Here is a 13200-nt window from a genome sequence, read left to right as displayed (position 1 = left end):
GAAGGTCCACAGGCTTTCCAAGGTCACCCAGTGCTTACAGGCAGAACCAGACAGGAATCCAGAACAGCTCCTGTGGAGCCACTTTGTTCCATCGCTCTCCTGCCTCAGCTGCACGGGCGTGAGGAGGACTGTCATGATCCCCTGGACCTCAGTCTCTGACCGTCCATCCTCTCCTACCTTTAAATGACACGTGTGAAGTACTTTACATGGTGCGGGCACATAGTGTCATTGAAAAGAGTTGCCCTCTCATCATTCTCCTTGCCTAGAAACCAGGGCAGCACCATTCCGCGCACACTGCTGTGTGGGCCTCCAGCAAAGCACATGCACAGGGATCTGGAGGAGGCCCTGCTTGGGCAGCAGGTGTCTGGGCCCAAAAAGTGTGTGGCCGGAAGATATTTCATCAGTTATTTCCCCTGGAGAGAGAAGGGTCAGGAGCATAGCCACCAGGAGCCCCCTTGGAGCTGTAGGAAAGCTTCTAGTGGATTCCTAGAAAGCCTGAGCCACAAAAGACCTTACATATAATCTAGCCCAAGGTGGCACATAGAGGTCTTCCCGCCTCATCACAGACATCACTTGTCAAATGGCACTTTGCTACTAAGCCTGAGTCAGAATCCTTATCAATTCAGTAGCCATCACTTGAGCTGATAAAGGAAATAAATCCTAGTTGTTGTCCCTGAGTCCAACCAATTTACCAGAGAGGAAACGGGCCTAGAGAGGAGAAGTGACTTGCTCAAGGTCACAGCCAGCTGTGACAGTGCAGGGAATCTAAGACAGAAGTTTGGGAGTTGGGCACCATCAACAGGCCTAGTAGGACCAAAATCCAGCTATTCCAGCTCCCAGGCGGGCCAGGTTCTTCCCACCCACTACAACTGATCTGGCTGCTCAGTTGACCATCCTAACTGAAAAGGTGTGGCAGGGACAATACTGTGGTCCCAGATAAGACCTGTTTCCTTTCTCTTTTGCAGCCCACCTCTCCAAGGACAAGGAGGAGGAGAACTTGAATCAGGAGGCCAGAGCCAAATCCCAGATCAAAGCAGAAAGCAAACCAGAAGGTGAGATAACGGTCAGGCTAGTGGGTCAAGAGCAAGCCTGGCCTGGAAACAACAGCCAGCTCAGGCCAGAACTGAGGCTTGCCTCTGGTCTCTCTGAGCCAGGCAGGCAGAGTAACGATCCCCATGTTGGTACGTCCAGCCTGCCCCATGCTGCTCTGCACTCTACTGCCCTCCTACCTCCTCCTTCCAGGGTGTCCCTTTCTGACATGATCACTGGCCTGAGGGTGGCCCCATGCAGCTCCTGTGCACCTTCCTCAGATGGGGTGGGTGAGGGGAGGCCAAGGTCATGGTGTACCTTCCTCAGACAGGGTGGGGGGTGGGTGAGGGGAGGCCACAGTGTACCTTCCTCAGATGGGGGGTCAAGGGGAGGCCTAGGCCATGGTGCACCTACCTCAGACGGGGCAGGCGAAGGGAGGCCATGGTGCACCTTCTTTGGACGGGGGTGGGCGAGGGGAAGCCATGGGTTGTTGAACTCCCACGTCTTTTTTGCTAAATTTCATCCCAAATGAGACCCCACTGGGCATGGCCACATCCTTTCTCCTTCCTGTCACTTCTACACAAGGACAGTACTGCTAGTGATGGTCTAGACCAGCAACTCCAGTGAGGGAAGGCCACCAGGGGTCTGGTGACACAGAGGTCCAGCATCTCTGTGTGGCAGCAGGGACAGGGCAGTGGGAGAGCTGCTGCCACGTGGGCTCTGCACAGTGCCCCAGACCTGCCTGATCCACCCAGCAGCCCCCGGAGGAGGTAGGGCAGCACCGTTCCCATCCAACAGACAAGGAAACCGAGGCTCAGAGAGTCAAGAGACTTGCCCGAAGCCACACAGCCATGAAGTGAGAGGGTGAGAACCTAAACTCAGCTCTCTAGACTTGCCAAGTCTCCTCCCCCCGTCCTGCACCAAGGCTTCATACCTGCCTCCTTTGAAATCAGCAGGATCCTTTCCATGAGGCTGGTAGGGGAAAGGGTCAGACGCCAGCGACTGGGAGCTTTTTCCCTCTCCCTGCTCTAGTTGCCCAAACTGTTCACAGTTTCCGTGGCCACATTGGCCAGGATGGAGATGTCTGTGGATACAGGGGTGGCAAGGACGGCCACTTCCTCTCATCTGCGAAATCTCAGTGGACAGGGCAGCAGCAGGTCACATCATATCAGTTTACTTTTCCTATCAACAAGGAATCCCCAAACCCCACTGATGTCCTAAAATGATCCAAGTCTGACAGCACTATGGCTGCTCACACTAGCCCACGCCCCGCCAGTTGCTCAGATCCTGGTACTCTCTTCTGACTTATCCCGTGTTTATCTTTTAAAGAGGAGGAGTCTGGTGAGCTTCCTGGGGTCACGCCCACACCAGCCCCTGCTCCAGACATCAGTGGAGATCAGGAGGACGATCCTGACAGCCAGGTAGGCATCCAGCCTGGCTGCCCTCTGCACGAATGGAGGGGTTTGAGAGGCCCTAGGAAGGACCTGTTGATCCAAAATACTTCCTCCCTGAAGTCTGAAATCCCATTGAGATTTGTTATTCTGGGAAAAGTATTGCCTTTTCTCGGAAGATCATTTTAAAAATACAAATACCCACGGGGCCCGCTCATTCACTATGACACCGTAGGACGAATGCATTACCATGAATGAGGACGTGCTGTGAGCTGTCACATGCTCTAAAAACATCAGGAAACATTGTTAGCGGTCTGCAAGCTGCCAGGGGACAGTGAGCCAGGTAGCTTGAAATGCGGGTGGGAGTGGAGCTGGGTAAAGACTTTGCAACCTTCCAAGGCTCCCGGTTGCCTGCAGCTCCTGGCCCAGGCTCCTTGGTCTGGTACACAGGCCTTCTGAGACCTGACACTGACCTGTCTCTTCAGACCCACCACCTCTTTCTTCTACGGTGCTCCAGGTAAAAGCATGTCTCCATGCTTTTCTGCTTCCATGACTTGGCTCACATGGTTGCTGTTCTGTTGCTATGAGTTGGAATCCACTCAATGGCAACAGTTCGATTTGTTTTTTTAGGTTGCCTTTTTCCCCTCTCTCTTTATAGATCCTAATCTCACCCACCCTCCAGGCCCTGAGTAAACACCTCTTTGCCATGAAGCCTTCTCTGATCCCCCACCCAAATGCCTGTGGTATTCTGAACCTCTCTCAGGGTGCTTATCACTGCCTTTCTTGTACTCTATTCATGAGTTTCTCTTAGTTCCCCTCAGGAGCTCGGGTCGCGCAGTGGTTAAAGTGGTCAGCTGCTGATAGGTCAGTGGTTTGAACCCACCTGCCGCTCTGCAGAAGAAAGATGTGGCAGTCTGCTTCCCTGAAGGTTACAGCCTTGGAAACCCTATGGGGCAGTTCTACTCTGTCCTTTAGAATTGCTAGAGTCACAGTCTACTTGATGGCTCACAACAACTTGGTTCCCCTGCTAAGTGGTGAGATTCCTGAAAGCAGAATCCAAGTCAACTCTGTCACCCCTGCAGAGAGAAGCACGTGGCTGGCACGTGGTTGTGCCCAATTAGGGTTAGGTGACTGACAGTAAAGAAGCATGCAGTTTCCAGTTTCCACCCCATCCTTGATCCAGCAACTTTGGGTTCAGTGTCTAAGATATCTTCATGGGATCATGAGTGTCCCGAGTAGGCCCTTTACAGCCAGCTCAAGTAAAAGGGATTAAAAGGATAAATACAGGGGTTATCTCCTGGAATTCCAGGGCAGAAAGTGAAGCTTGGCCTCATGAGGAGCTGGGCCCAGGCCTGAAAAGGTATCTGTGAGCCTGATGGTGTCGGCCTGCCATCCCTTTCTCCATCTGCGTAGGCTCTATCATTCAACCTCTCTGGGCAGCCTGGCTCCATTCGTTTCCTTATTAGCACACATAACCCCACACCACCACCACAGTCCTCTAGTCCACATGGCCATCAACCAGTGACTCAGTCCCAGTCTCAGAAGAGACAGAATCTGTTCAACCCAGGCATGGATCAGATCCAGCCTGAATCAAGTCAGCTGTGGCAGGGAGAGATGGATGCCTTGGCTTCAACATGGAAGAAGAGAGACGCTGTTGAGCTGGGGCTACTAGGGGTGGCATTCTCAGAGAAGAGTGTGCAGGCTGGATAGATACTCTCATACCTATCGATTTAAGTGATTTGTCATTTTATTGTGGTTTGGGTGAAAGTTTAGAGAAAATTGGTTTCCCACTCATCAATTTTTACATAGCTTGTTTCGTGACATTGGTTGCAAATCACTGAATGTGTCAGCACTCTCCCCACTTCCTCCCTGGGTACCCGTGTCCATTCGCCCAGCTTTCCTGCCCCCATCTTCCTTCTGAACTTTGCTTTTGGGCAAATGGTGCCCTTTAAGTCTCATATACTTGATTTTTCTGAGTGTACATTCCTCATTGGTGCTATCGTTCATTTTATAGGCCTGTCTATTGTATGGCTATAATGTAATCTCCGAGAGTGATTACAGTCCAAGTTTGAAGGGTGTCTAAGGGTTATAGTCTTGGGGGTTCTGCCAGTCTCTGCCAGACCAGTAAATCTGGTCTTATTCATGAATTTGAATTTTGTTCTACATTTTTCTCCTACTCTGCACATGACCTACTATTGTGATTCCAGAGCAGTTGGTAGTGGTAGCTGGGCACCATCTAGTTCTTCTGGTTTCAGGCTAGTGGAGGCTGTGGTTCATGTAGTCCATTAGTCCTTTGGATTAATGCTTTCCTTGAGTCTTTGGTTTTCTTCACTCTTCTTTGCTCTGGACAAGCTAACTTAATATTTGGCTTCTTCACCAAGGGTTCTCAACCCCAGTTGCATATTAGAATAATTGGGGAAACTTAAAAAAATGCCCAGATATTTACCGCAATAAAAAAGGGAAAAATGCCCAGGCCTCACTCTCAACCAGTTAAGTCAGAGTATCTGGGTGGGCACTTGGGCATCAATTTTTCTTAAGAGCATCCAGGTGATTTTAATAAGCAGCAGGGTTGAGAGTCACTGAACCACCTTGGGGGGAGGGCTTGCTTACACCATGAAATTTGTTTCAGAGGACAGACTTACTCTATGAGCACCCAGCTCAGGTCATTTGTTCAAAGGACTGGACGAGCATGTTGTTATAGGTTAGTTGGGTGCTTCATCCGAGGAACCTCAGACTCAATAGCTTTTAGAATGCATGGGGTCAGCCCATGGTTCCCAAACACTGGTATGCAGGCAGATGTATTATTAGCGCTTGTGAAAATGTTAAAATACAAACTCCTGGCTTCCACTCCCAAAGATCCTAACTCAGTTGGGCCAGGTGGAGCCAGGAAATCTGTATTCCTGATAAGATCCCCAGGTTAACAGGTTTGAGAACCAGAGATCTCATTAAGTCCTTGCATTTACAAAATGAGATACCTTAGTGGTTAAGAGGCTGAGAGTTGGACTACCCATGTTCAAATCCCAACTTTATCACTTACAAACTGTGTGGGCCATGGGCAGGTTATTTAGCTTCTATACCCTAGTTTCTGCATCTATAAGATGGGTATAATTCTATAGCATGAGAGAGTTGACTCATGGAACTTAGTAAGCACTAGCTGTTAGTATTATTAAACTTTTTAGAGTGCAGCCTGGCACATAAAAACCCTCAATAAATAGGTATTATCATAATCATTATTTCATTTATATAAGGTAATTCATATAAGAAAATAATTTTAAAAGTTTTAGTAGATCAGAAATGTGATGTGACCATCAAAAGATATCATGCCATATTAGGCAACATTAATGGAAGCATAGTATCTAAGACAAGGGAGGTGATAGTCCTGTTTCACACCGTACAGATTTCTGTGTTCAGTTCTGGAGGTCTCCTCACGGAATATGAACTAGTTAGGATGAGTTCACCAAGGTGGTGAGGAAGCTCTGGGCCATGACATGGGGCAATAATAGAATGACCTGGGGGTGTCTCATTTAGAAGAGAGAGCTATTTCATGGGAGAGTGATTAGACATGTTCTGTGTGGCTCCAAAGAGTAAACCTAAACACAAGGGGTAGAAACTCGATGTAAACATGGACTTCAAACCAATCGGAGCTGTCAGACATGACAGAAGCTGCTTAGGTGGTGGTTCTCCATTCCTGGAAATCACCAAATAAGGGCTGGATGACCACTGGGTAGGAATGTCAAAGAGGGAATTTTGCTGAATGATTGCACAAGTATTCTCCTCATATTCAGTTTTCAGATACATCCCCCCGAACAACAGCAATAAAAATGGGAGAGAACTAACTAAAGAGAGTACTTATCACACATTAATCTGTTGGTTTTGGTTTGCAGGAAGGAGATGTGGCTGAAGCCAAGAGCACAGGTGAAATGACAGGTGGAGAGGTTGAAGCTCCCGGTGAAGGTGAAACTGGAGAGCAAAGTGGAGGTGAAACTCAACTCGAAGGTGAAGGTGAAGTCGAAGCAGAAGGAAAAGGAGACAATGAAGGTGAAGGTGAAGTCGAAGCAGAAGGAAAAGGAGACGATGAAGGTGAAGGTGAAGTCGAAGCAGAAGGAAAAGGAGACAATGAAGGTGAAGGTGAAATTCAGGCAGGAGGAGAAGATGGTGAAATGAAAGGTGATGAAGGTGAAGCTGAAGGCCAGGAATCCAATGCTGAAAATCAAGGTGATGAGAAAGGTGCAGAGGGTGATGAGGGAGGTGATGGAGATGATAGTGAAAGTGATGAGGAGGAGGAGGAGGAAGAAGAGGAAGAGGGGGAGAAAAATGAGGAGCCTCTGTCACTGGAATGGCCCAAGACCTGGCAGAAGCAGGCCTTCTACCTCTTCCTCCTGCCCATTGTTCTCCCGCTGTGGCTGACGGTGCCTGACGTCCGGAGGCTGGTGAGTGTGCCCAGCTGCACTGAGGCTGTCTATCCCCGGGAAGGCTGCTGGGGCCTACAGACACCCAGGGCTCACACTCAAGAGGGAAAGGTCAGGGCAAACCAGCTTGGCGGGAATCTGGGATGGAATTGCAGCCCTGAAGGGGACCTCATGCCTGGGGGACATGCCCCTGGGCCTGGGAGTCCCTAGACCTCAAGTATGCTTATTTCCACCACAACAAGGAGTGTGGACATAGTCTCTTTCTCAGTTTCTTGAATTTAATATGGGAATGATGGCTCCAAGTTTCACAGGGATATTTTGCAAACCCAAGGTGCTAACTGCTCTTTCTACTCAACATTCCTATCTGTAGGGAAGGTCTGCCTAACCAACCTCACCCAAGGGCAGTTCATACTCTGCCTCTGGGTCTGGAGAGGGGCCTGGGAGGTTGCAGAAAACAAACTAAACACCTAGACTGGTCTGGTTCCAAGGCAGCAAAGAGCGGTTCCGTTTGGCTATTCCCTACCCACCCTCCCAGCTGGATGCTCCCTGTGGGCCCCTGCCCCCACTCTTTCCCATTCATGCCAAGGTCCTCCCTGGAGACAGAACCCTCCTCTCAAATGTCTCTGGATCCTCTCCATCATGCCCCCATTGGACCTCACCACTGACCTGGGGGCTTCGTCAAAGGCCAAAGAACTTTAGCCTCTGCAACTTACTTCTCTTTTCAAATTTTCCATCAGGAGTCTAGGAAGTTTTTTGTTCTCACCTTCCTGGGATCCATCATGTGGATAGCCATGTTCTCATACCTTATGGTGTGGTGGGCTCACCAGGTGAGTGGACAGCAGGAACTACACTCGGCATTAGCACATCCCAAGAATTTTCCCCCTTCACGATGTATTTCCAGTCCCCGGGGAATGGGAAAGACCAAGTGAAATTTGTACAGCCTGTACATTATAAAAGCTTAAAAATAGACTTTTTATCCCAACGAATGTGGTGCTTTCCAAGTGTGACTTATATTCTCACTGCAGAAGGCATAGGAAGTTCTGCACGACCTGGTCCTAGCTGACCGTTCCCAGCCTTATTCCCTGCTTCCTCTGCCATAGATCCCCCACTCTTTCCACCCTGGTGAAATCCTAAACACTGTCCTAGAGTCGGCTCAGCAGGGGCTTCTCTCTGGCGCTCCTACCCCACAACCTCCCTGCAGACTCAATCAGTTGTCCTCTGAGCACCCACGGCCTTTCTGTTCTACCCGAGCACCTCAGCACAGAGCTGGATTGCTGTTGACAAGCCTCTCTCTGTCACTAGGCCGCGGGCAGGGATGTGCTGTGCTGTTCATACAGCCATCACCAGCCTCCTAATTCCTGGCACACGGCAGGTTCCCATTTCTGGAAATGAAAACGCTGACATGAAGAGAATTTTGGAGGGGCAGTTCTTTTGGGTGGTGGTCATGTAGTTGGAATAACAGTAAGAAGAGTACAGCCGATGTCACAGATGGGTTCTCTGCAGTTTTGGGCAGGTGCCCCATTCTCTCTCTCTGGGGCCCATCTCCCCGCTGTCAGTCCACCCATCGCTCTCCCTCCCTCAGACTGAGGGAGAGTATCCAGGTCCTGGAAAGGTGCTGTGCCTGTACAAAGTAGCACGAGGCTAGTGCTTTGAAGAGCCTTCGGTTTCTGAACTGTTGTTGCCATGGTTTCTCATTACTGTCGCTGTTTACCAGGTTGGTGAAACGGTGGGGATTTCTGAAGAGATTATGGGCTTGACAATCCTAGCAGCAGGCACGTCAATTCCTGACCTCATCACCAGTGTGATCGTCGCTCGGAAAGGCCTAGGAGACATGGCCGTGTCAAGCTCTGTGGGCAGTAACATATTTGACATCACTGTGGGGTGAGTGGCAAAGCTACTTCCCAAGGCATATTTAGAATGAATGACTAGAAACCAGCGTGTTGGCTCTGTTCACCAGTTTTCTGCTTCACTTATTATGCAGGGGATAAAAGGGCATTTATACCATTAGTTTCTACAAGGCAACAAAGTACTTTCCTTCACTCATCCCAGCCAGATGGGATAACAGAACTAAAATGCTGCCTGAAATGTAGCTGACTGGAATTTACAGATGAATTGAAAATGAAGTCCATTCAATTCCTTGACCATAGACAGTCAAATGCTCTGCTGCTGACCTCCAGGGCTGGGGTTCAAAGGAGCAATGACTCAATCTCACTTTCTAAGACTCCTCCTCCTGTCTCCTTCCTCCCTTGCCAGCTCAGAAGCTCTCAAGAGCACTTGGCATAAACAAGCAAATGCCACATCTTCCCTTGCCCAATCCTTTACAGACTCCTCCCCACCTTGTTGGAGCAGAGCAGCTGGGCCACTTTCATTTTCTCAGTTGTGTCCTGGATTTGCGTGGTGGCCTTGATTCCTTTAGTTTGAATTTTTCTATGTGTTTATGGGAGGAGAGAGTGGTTAGGGGTGACTGGGAGGGGGTGAAAAGGGCATAGGAGAGGGAGCTTTGATCAGAATTTAAAGGGATGTTATCCTGAGCCAGGCCTTACCGTAAAAATCTTGGTTAGTCAGGTAGAAGTCATAAAGTGTGCAGATAAGAGAGTTCAGACCCAGATAGTTTCATTTAATCTAGCCTTTAAAAAAAAAAAAAAATTTTTTTTTCCCCAGTTATTAGCTGTGAGTTCTTAGCCAAGCAATTTAGTTTCCTTGAACCTCAGTTTCCTCATCTGTGAAACGGGGCTAATAATTTCTGATGTCTACTTCATAGGTCGTGTGTGTGTGTAAAAAAAAAGTGCTTTACCATTTAAGTATATGGAATTATTATATATATTCAGAATATTCACATTGTTTCTTCAATCTTGCAGCTTGCCCGTTCCTTGGTTGCTTTTCTCTCTTGTCAATGGATTACTGCCTGTTCCAGTGAGCAGCAATGGTTTGTTTTGTGCAATTGTTTTGCTTTTTCTCATGCTCCTATTTGTGATCACTTCGATCGCATCATGCAAATGGAGAATGAACAAGATCCTGGGCTTGATAATGTTCCTCCTTTACTTCGTGTTCCTGATAGTCAGTGTGATGTTAGAAGACCGAATCATATCCTGTCCTGTATCTGTCTGAGTCAGACCAACTGTTGTTCACAGTGGATGTAGGGCAGAAGACCATGCCCGAAGTTCATGCATTTCTTGTTAACTTCAGCGAAAGAACACGATCCCGGACAGTGGCCCAGAGCCTCTGATGTGAACGTGATCGGGGACTGCACTTTCTCCTTGGAAACATCTGGCGGCTCATGGTGGATGAAGGACCTCCCCTCTGGAGGGGTGGGGTTCCTCCCTGACTGATGCAGACCTCCATTACGTGGGGGCCAGCAGAGGACCCCTGCAGCCACAGGGTTTTCTAAATGCGAGATAATTGGGGCTGAGGGCTGGGACTGGCACAGCAGCAGTAAGACAAGCTCTTTTGCTCCCTGTCCCTCAGTCATTCCTGAAGAGCCGCTGACCCAGAAGGTGCAGACATGGTCTACATCTCGCCCCCTGGCCCCTGCCCCAAGCACATGTTGCAATTTGCACTACAGGTTCAGTTGTTGGTGAGTTTAAGAAGCTAAGGCTACAGGAAAAAAGGAAGTATAACAGGAATCTATTAGCATGCCACATCCCCATCCAGTAAAATGTGTACCAGTATCTTCTAGCTTAAACGGATATTAGCTCTTCCTGCTGCATATGTGAAATGGGAAATTAAAACAGGAAGCAGTCCGAGAAATGAACGTTTATGATTGTCCTTGAAGGAGTGGAGATGAGGAGAGGAAAACGACTCGAGGGGCAATTAAAAAATATGTACTTATTAGAAAATCCAAGTTAATGTTGTCTCCATCAAGTGGTCACCCTGAGGGATTAGACTTCTAATGGAGCTGTCCTGGTCCTGCCACTCCAGCAGTGACAGCTCTTCCCACTTGTGAGAAGGGAAGTAATTTTAAAGAGTCCAAAGTCAATCAAGCTCAATCAGATTGATAAGGTAGACGATCTAGTGGAGCAAGGCAGTTTTTAATGTCAACCTAGGTAAGACTATAAGCAAGGAGACCGATTTTCTTGCCTGGTTTACAAGTGGATCTTAAGGCAATTACAAAGGAGAAAATTCCAAAATGCCCAATGCAACGACAACGTGGTAGGAAAAGGGTGTTGAGACCTCCCAAGGTAGTTAGTGTGAAGGACATTTGTGTTTTTAAAAACTGTGTTGTTATTTAAACATTTTATGAGGAATTTCACGTGCTTTTATATTAAATACCACTGCTTGCTGCTTTTAACAGCAGCATATTAGGAACTCACTAGCAATGAAACCCACAAGTTACGTCACTTGGGTTGGAGGCCAGGTGACAGCAGACTGCGATGGTAAATATGGCTTTAATACAAACCTGAGAAATGATTCACCGAAGACTGGAAGACAGCAGGACAGGTGTGATGTGACAGGAAAAAAAAAAAAAAGAAAAAAAGCTTTTAGTGTTGAAGCGCTAAGGTGTTTGGAGAACTTTGGTCCCAGTGGGAACACAGTGAGGCTTTCAAGTCAGAATTCATCTTTTAAATCAGAATTCGTCTTTTAAAATCAGCTAGTTAATTTAAGTAAGGGCCTCACTAGCCTAGGATTCTCCTATTCTTTGGAAATAATTTTTGTTAAAATTCAATAAATTGCCAGTCTCGTTGGTCTATTACTTTACCAACAGGGATGAACTCATCCCTGGTGTTAGGTTTTCTTGGTCAGAATGCTCAAGAGAAGGCTGATGAAGGATATGGAACCACGTTTAAATTCCACTTTCATACATTTGTTATCCTCATTTCTGATGCTATTGCACGCCTAGGTCCCCCATGCCGTTGCCTAAGAGCAGGAGGAGAGGAGAGAACAAGGCCTGTGGACGCGAGATTCCGATACTAAAACTCTGGCTGGCAACTGGTGTCTGCAGCCAATTCCAGCTTGTCCTGGAGACATACTGCCTCCTCACAGCCCAGGATCTGACACTCTGCCCCAGACCAGCTGAGTGAGGAGTGATGGACAGTGAAATGTTCAGTAATGATAAAGTGCTGAAAATTCATTTAATGATTAAAAACCCCCCAAAACCAAACCTGTTGCCATGGAATTGATTCCAACTCATAGTGACCCTACAAGACAGAGTAGAAGTGCCCCATAGGGTTTCCAAGGCTGTCATCTTTATGGAAGACGACTGCCACATCTTTTTCCTGCAGAGTTAGCAGCTGAACACTCACCCACTAAGCTACCAGGACTCCTTTTAATGATTAAAGCCAACTCTGATGATCTAACATCCTTTTCCCAATCAGTTAGCTGAATTTCTACCATTTCTTTTTGCCTAGAAAGGAAGTTCTGATCACTTTACACTATGACAGAAAGGGACAAGTACATAAAATGAAAGCTGGGTCTTGATGGGTGAGCAGGAATTCAGTGGTGAACAAAGACAAGAAGATTTCAGGGAGATGGAAACTTATGTCACATCGAAGAGATTAATTTGTTATGTTTGGGAATGAAAATTTTTGTCATACACTTATAAACCTACTATAACTTATTAAAATGATGTTGTTTTGAGGTAAAGGATCATCTTAAAATGTCAAGATAATATTCAGATGGTTTTCTCATTTAATAGGCAAAACAATCTCTGTAGTTGCCTGGGACAAATTCTAGGCCATTCATTCAGTTTAGAAAGTCTGACCTGAACCATGTGGGCATCTGAACTGAAAGAAGGCAGATGCATGGGCGACTCCTCCTTTATCCCCCCAGAGCTGCATGTCCCTGGTGGCCCTGGTAATAGATTTGGCCCAGACTTCTAAAAAATGTGAAACTCTTCCTGACTTAAAGGGTTAAGATTCTATACAGTATCAGAAAAAAGGGACAGATTCCAAATTGTTGCAAACTGGTGTGTTTAAAGGGTTCCTATATATTTTGCACATTATATTACACTTTCATCAAGAAATGTGAAAATGGTTTATCAAATTATAGGCTTAGTTTTTTATGACACTGCCTATATCAGACTTAGCCTTTATTTAAAGATTGGGTACCAAAGGGAGCAGGAATTGGAATTTTACATTTAGGGCACAGCCTGAAGGATACATGGGCAGGACTTATGTACCCAGGAATACACTTGATTCTGATCTTTTTTTGTGGGAGGGGCCCCCTGCAGGTGCAACTGGCAATGTGTTCAGACACTGGTAGCCATGAAAGGTACCAAGAGATGGCTCAGAGGCAGAGCTGCCCATCCGTGGGGCACTGCTAGAGCCTGGCATGGAGACCTGGTCTAAGCCTTCCTGCATGACCAAAGGCACACTTCTGGTCTTCAGGCCCGGCCCTGTGATGAGGAGCAAAACCTGAAGAATTTCACTGACAGA

General features: G+C 47.5%; 1 protein-coding gene across 1 annotated transcript in view; it reads left to right on the top strand.

The window, feature by feature from the left end:
• The window catches only part of SLC24A1 (solute carrier family 24 member 1), a 34188-nt gene extending 21624 nt beyond the window's left edge, over positions 1–12564 (top strand). The window contains exons 4-9 of the mRNA XM_023558354.2: positions 966–1052; positions 2359–2450; positions 6305–6850; positions 7567–7656; positions 8544–8710; positions 9688–12564. Of these exons, the coding sequence (XP_023414122.2) occupies positions 966–1052; positions 2359–2450; positions 6305–6850; positions 7567–7656; positions 8544–8710; positions 9688–9937 (1232 nt within the window). The 3' untranslated portion in view covers positions 9938–12564. The remainder of the gene's footprint in view (positions 1–965; positions 1053–2358; positions 2451–6304; positions 6851–7566; positions 7657–8543; positions 8711–9687) is intronic.
• Positions 12565–13200: the final 636 nt, after the last annotated feature.

The sequence above is a fragment of the Loxodonta africana genome, chromosome 13 (assembly GCF_030014295.1).
Source record: "Loxodonta africana isolate mLoxAfr1 chromosome 13, mLoxAfr1.hap2, whole genome shotgun sequence".
Classification (NCBI taxonomy): Eukaryota; Metazoa; Chordata; class Mammalia; order Proboscidea; family Elephantidae; genus Loxodonta; species Loxodonta africana.
This window is presented reverse-complemented; position numbering and strand designations above follow the sequence as displayed.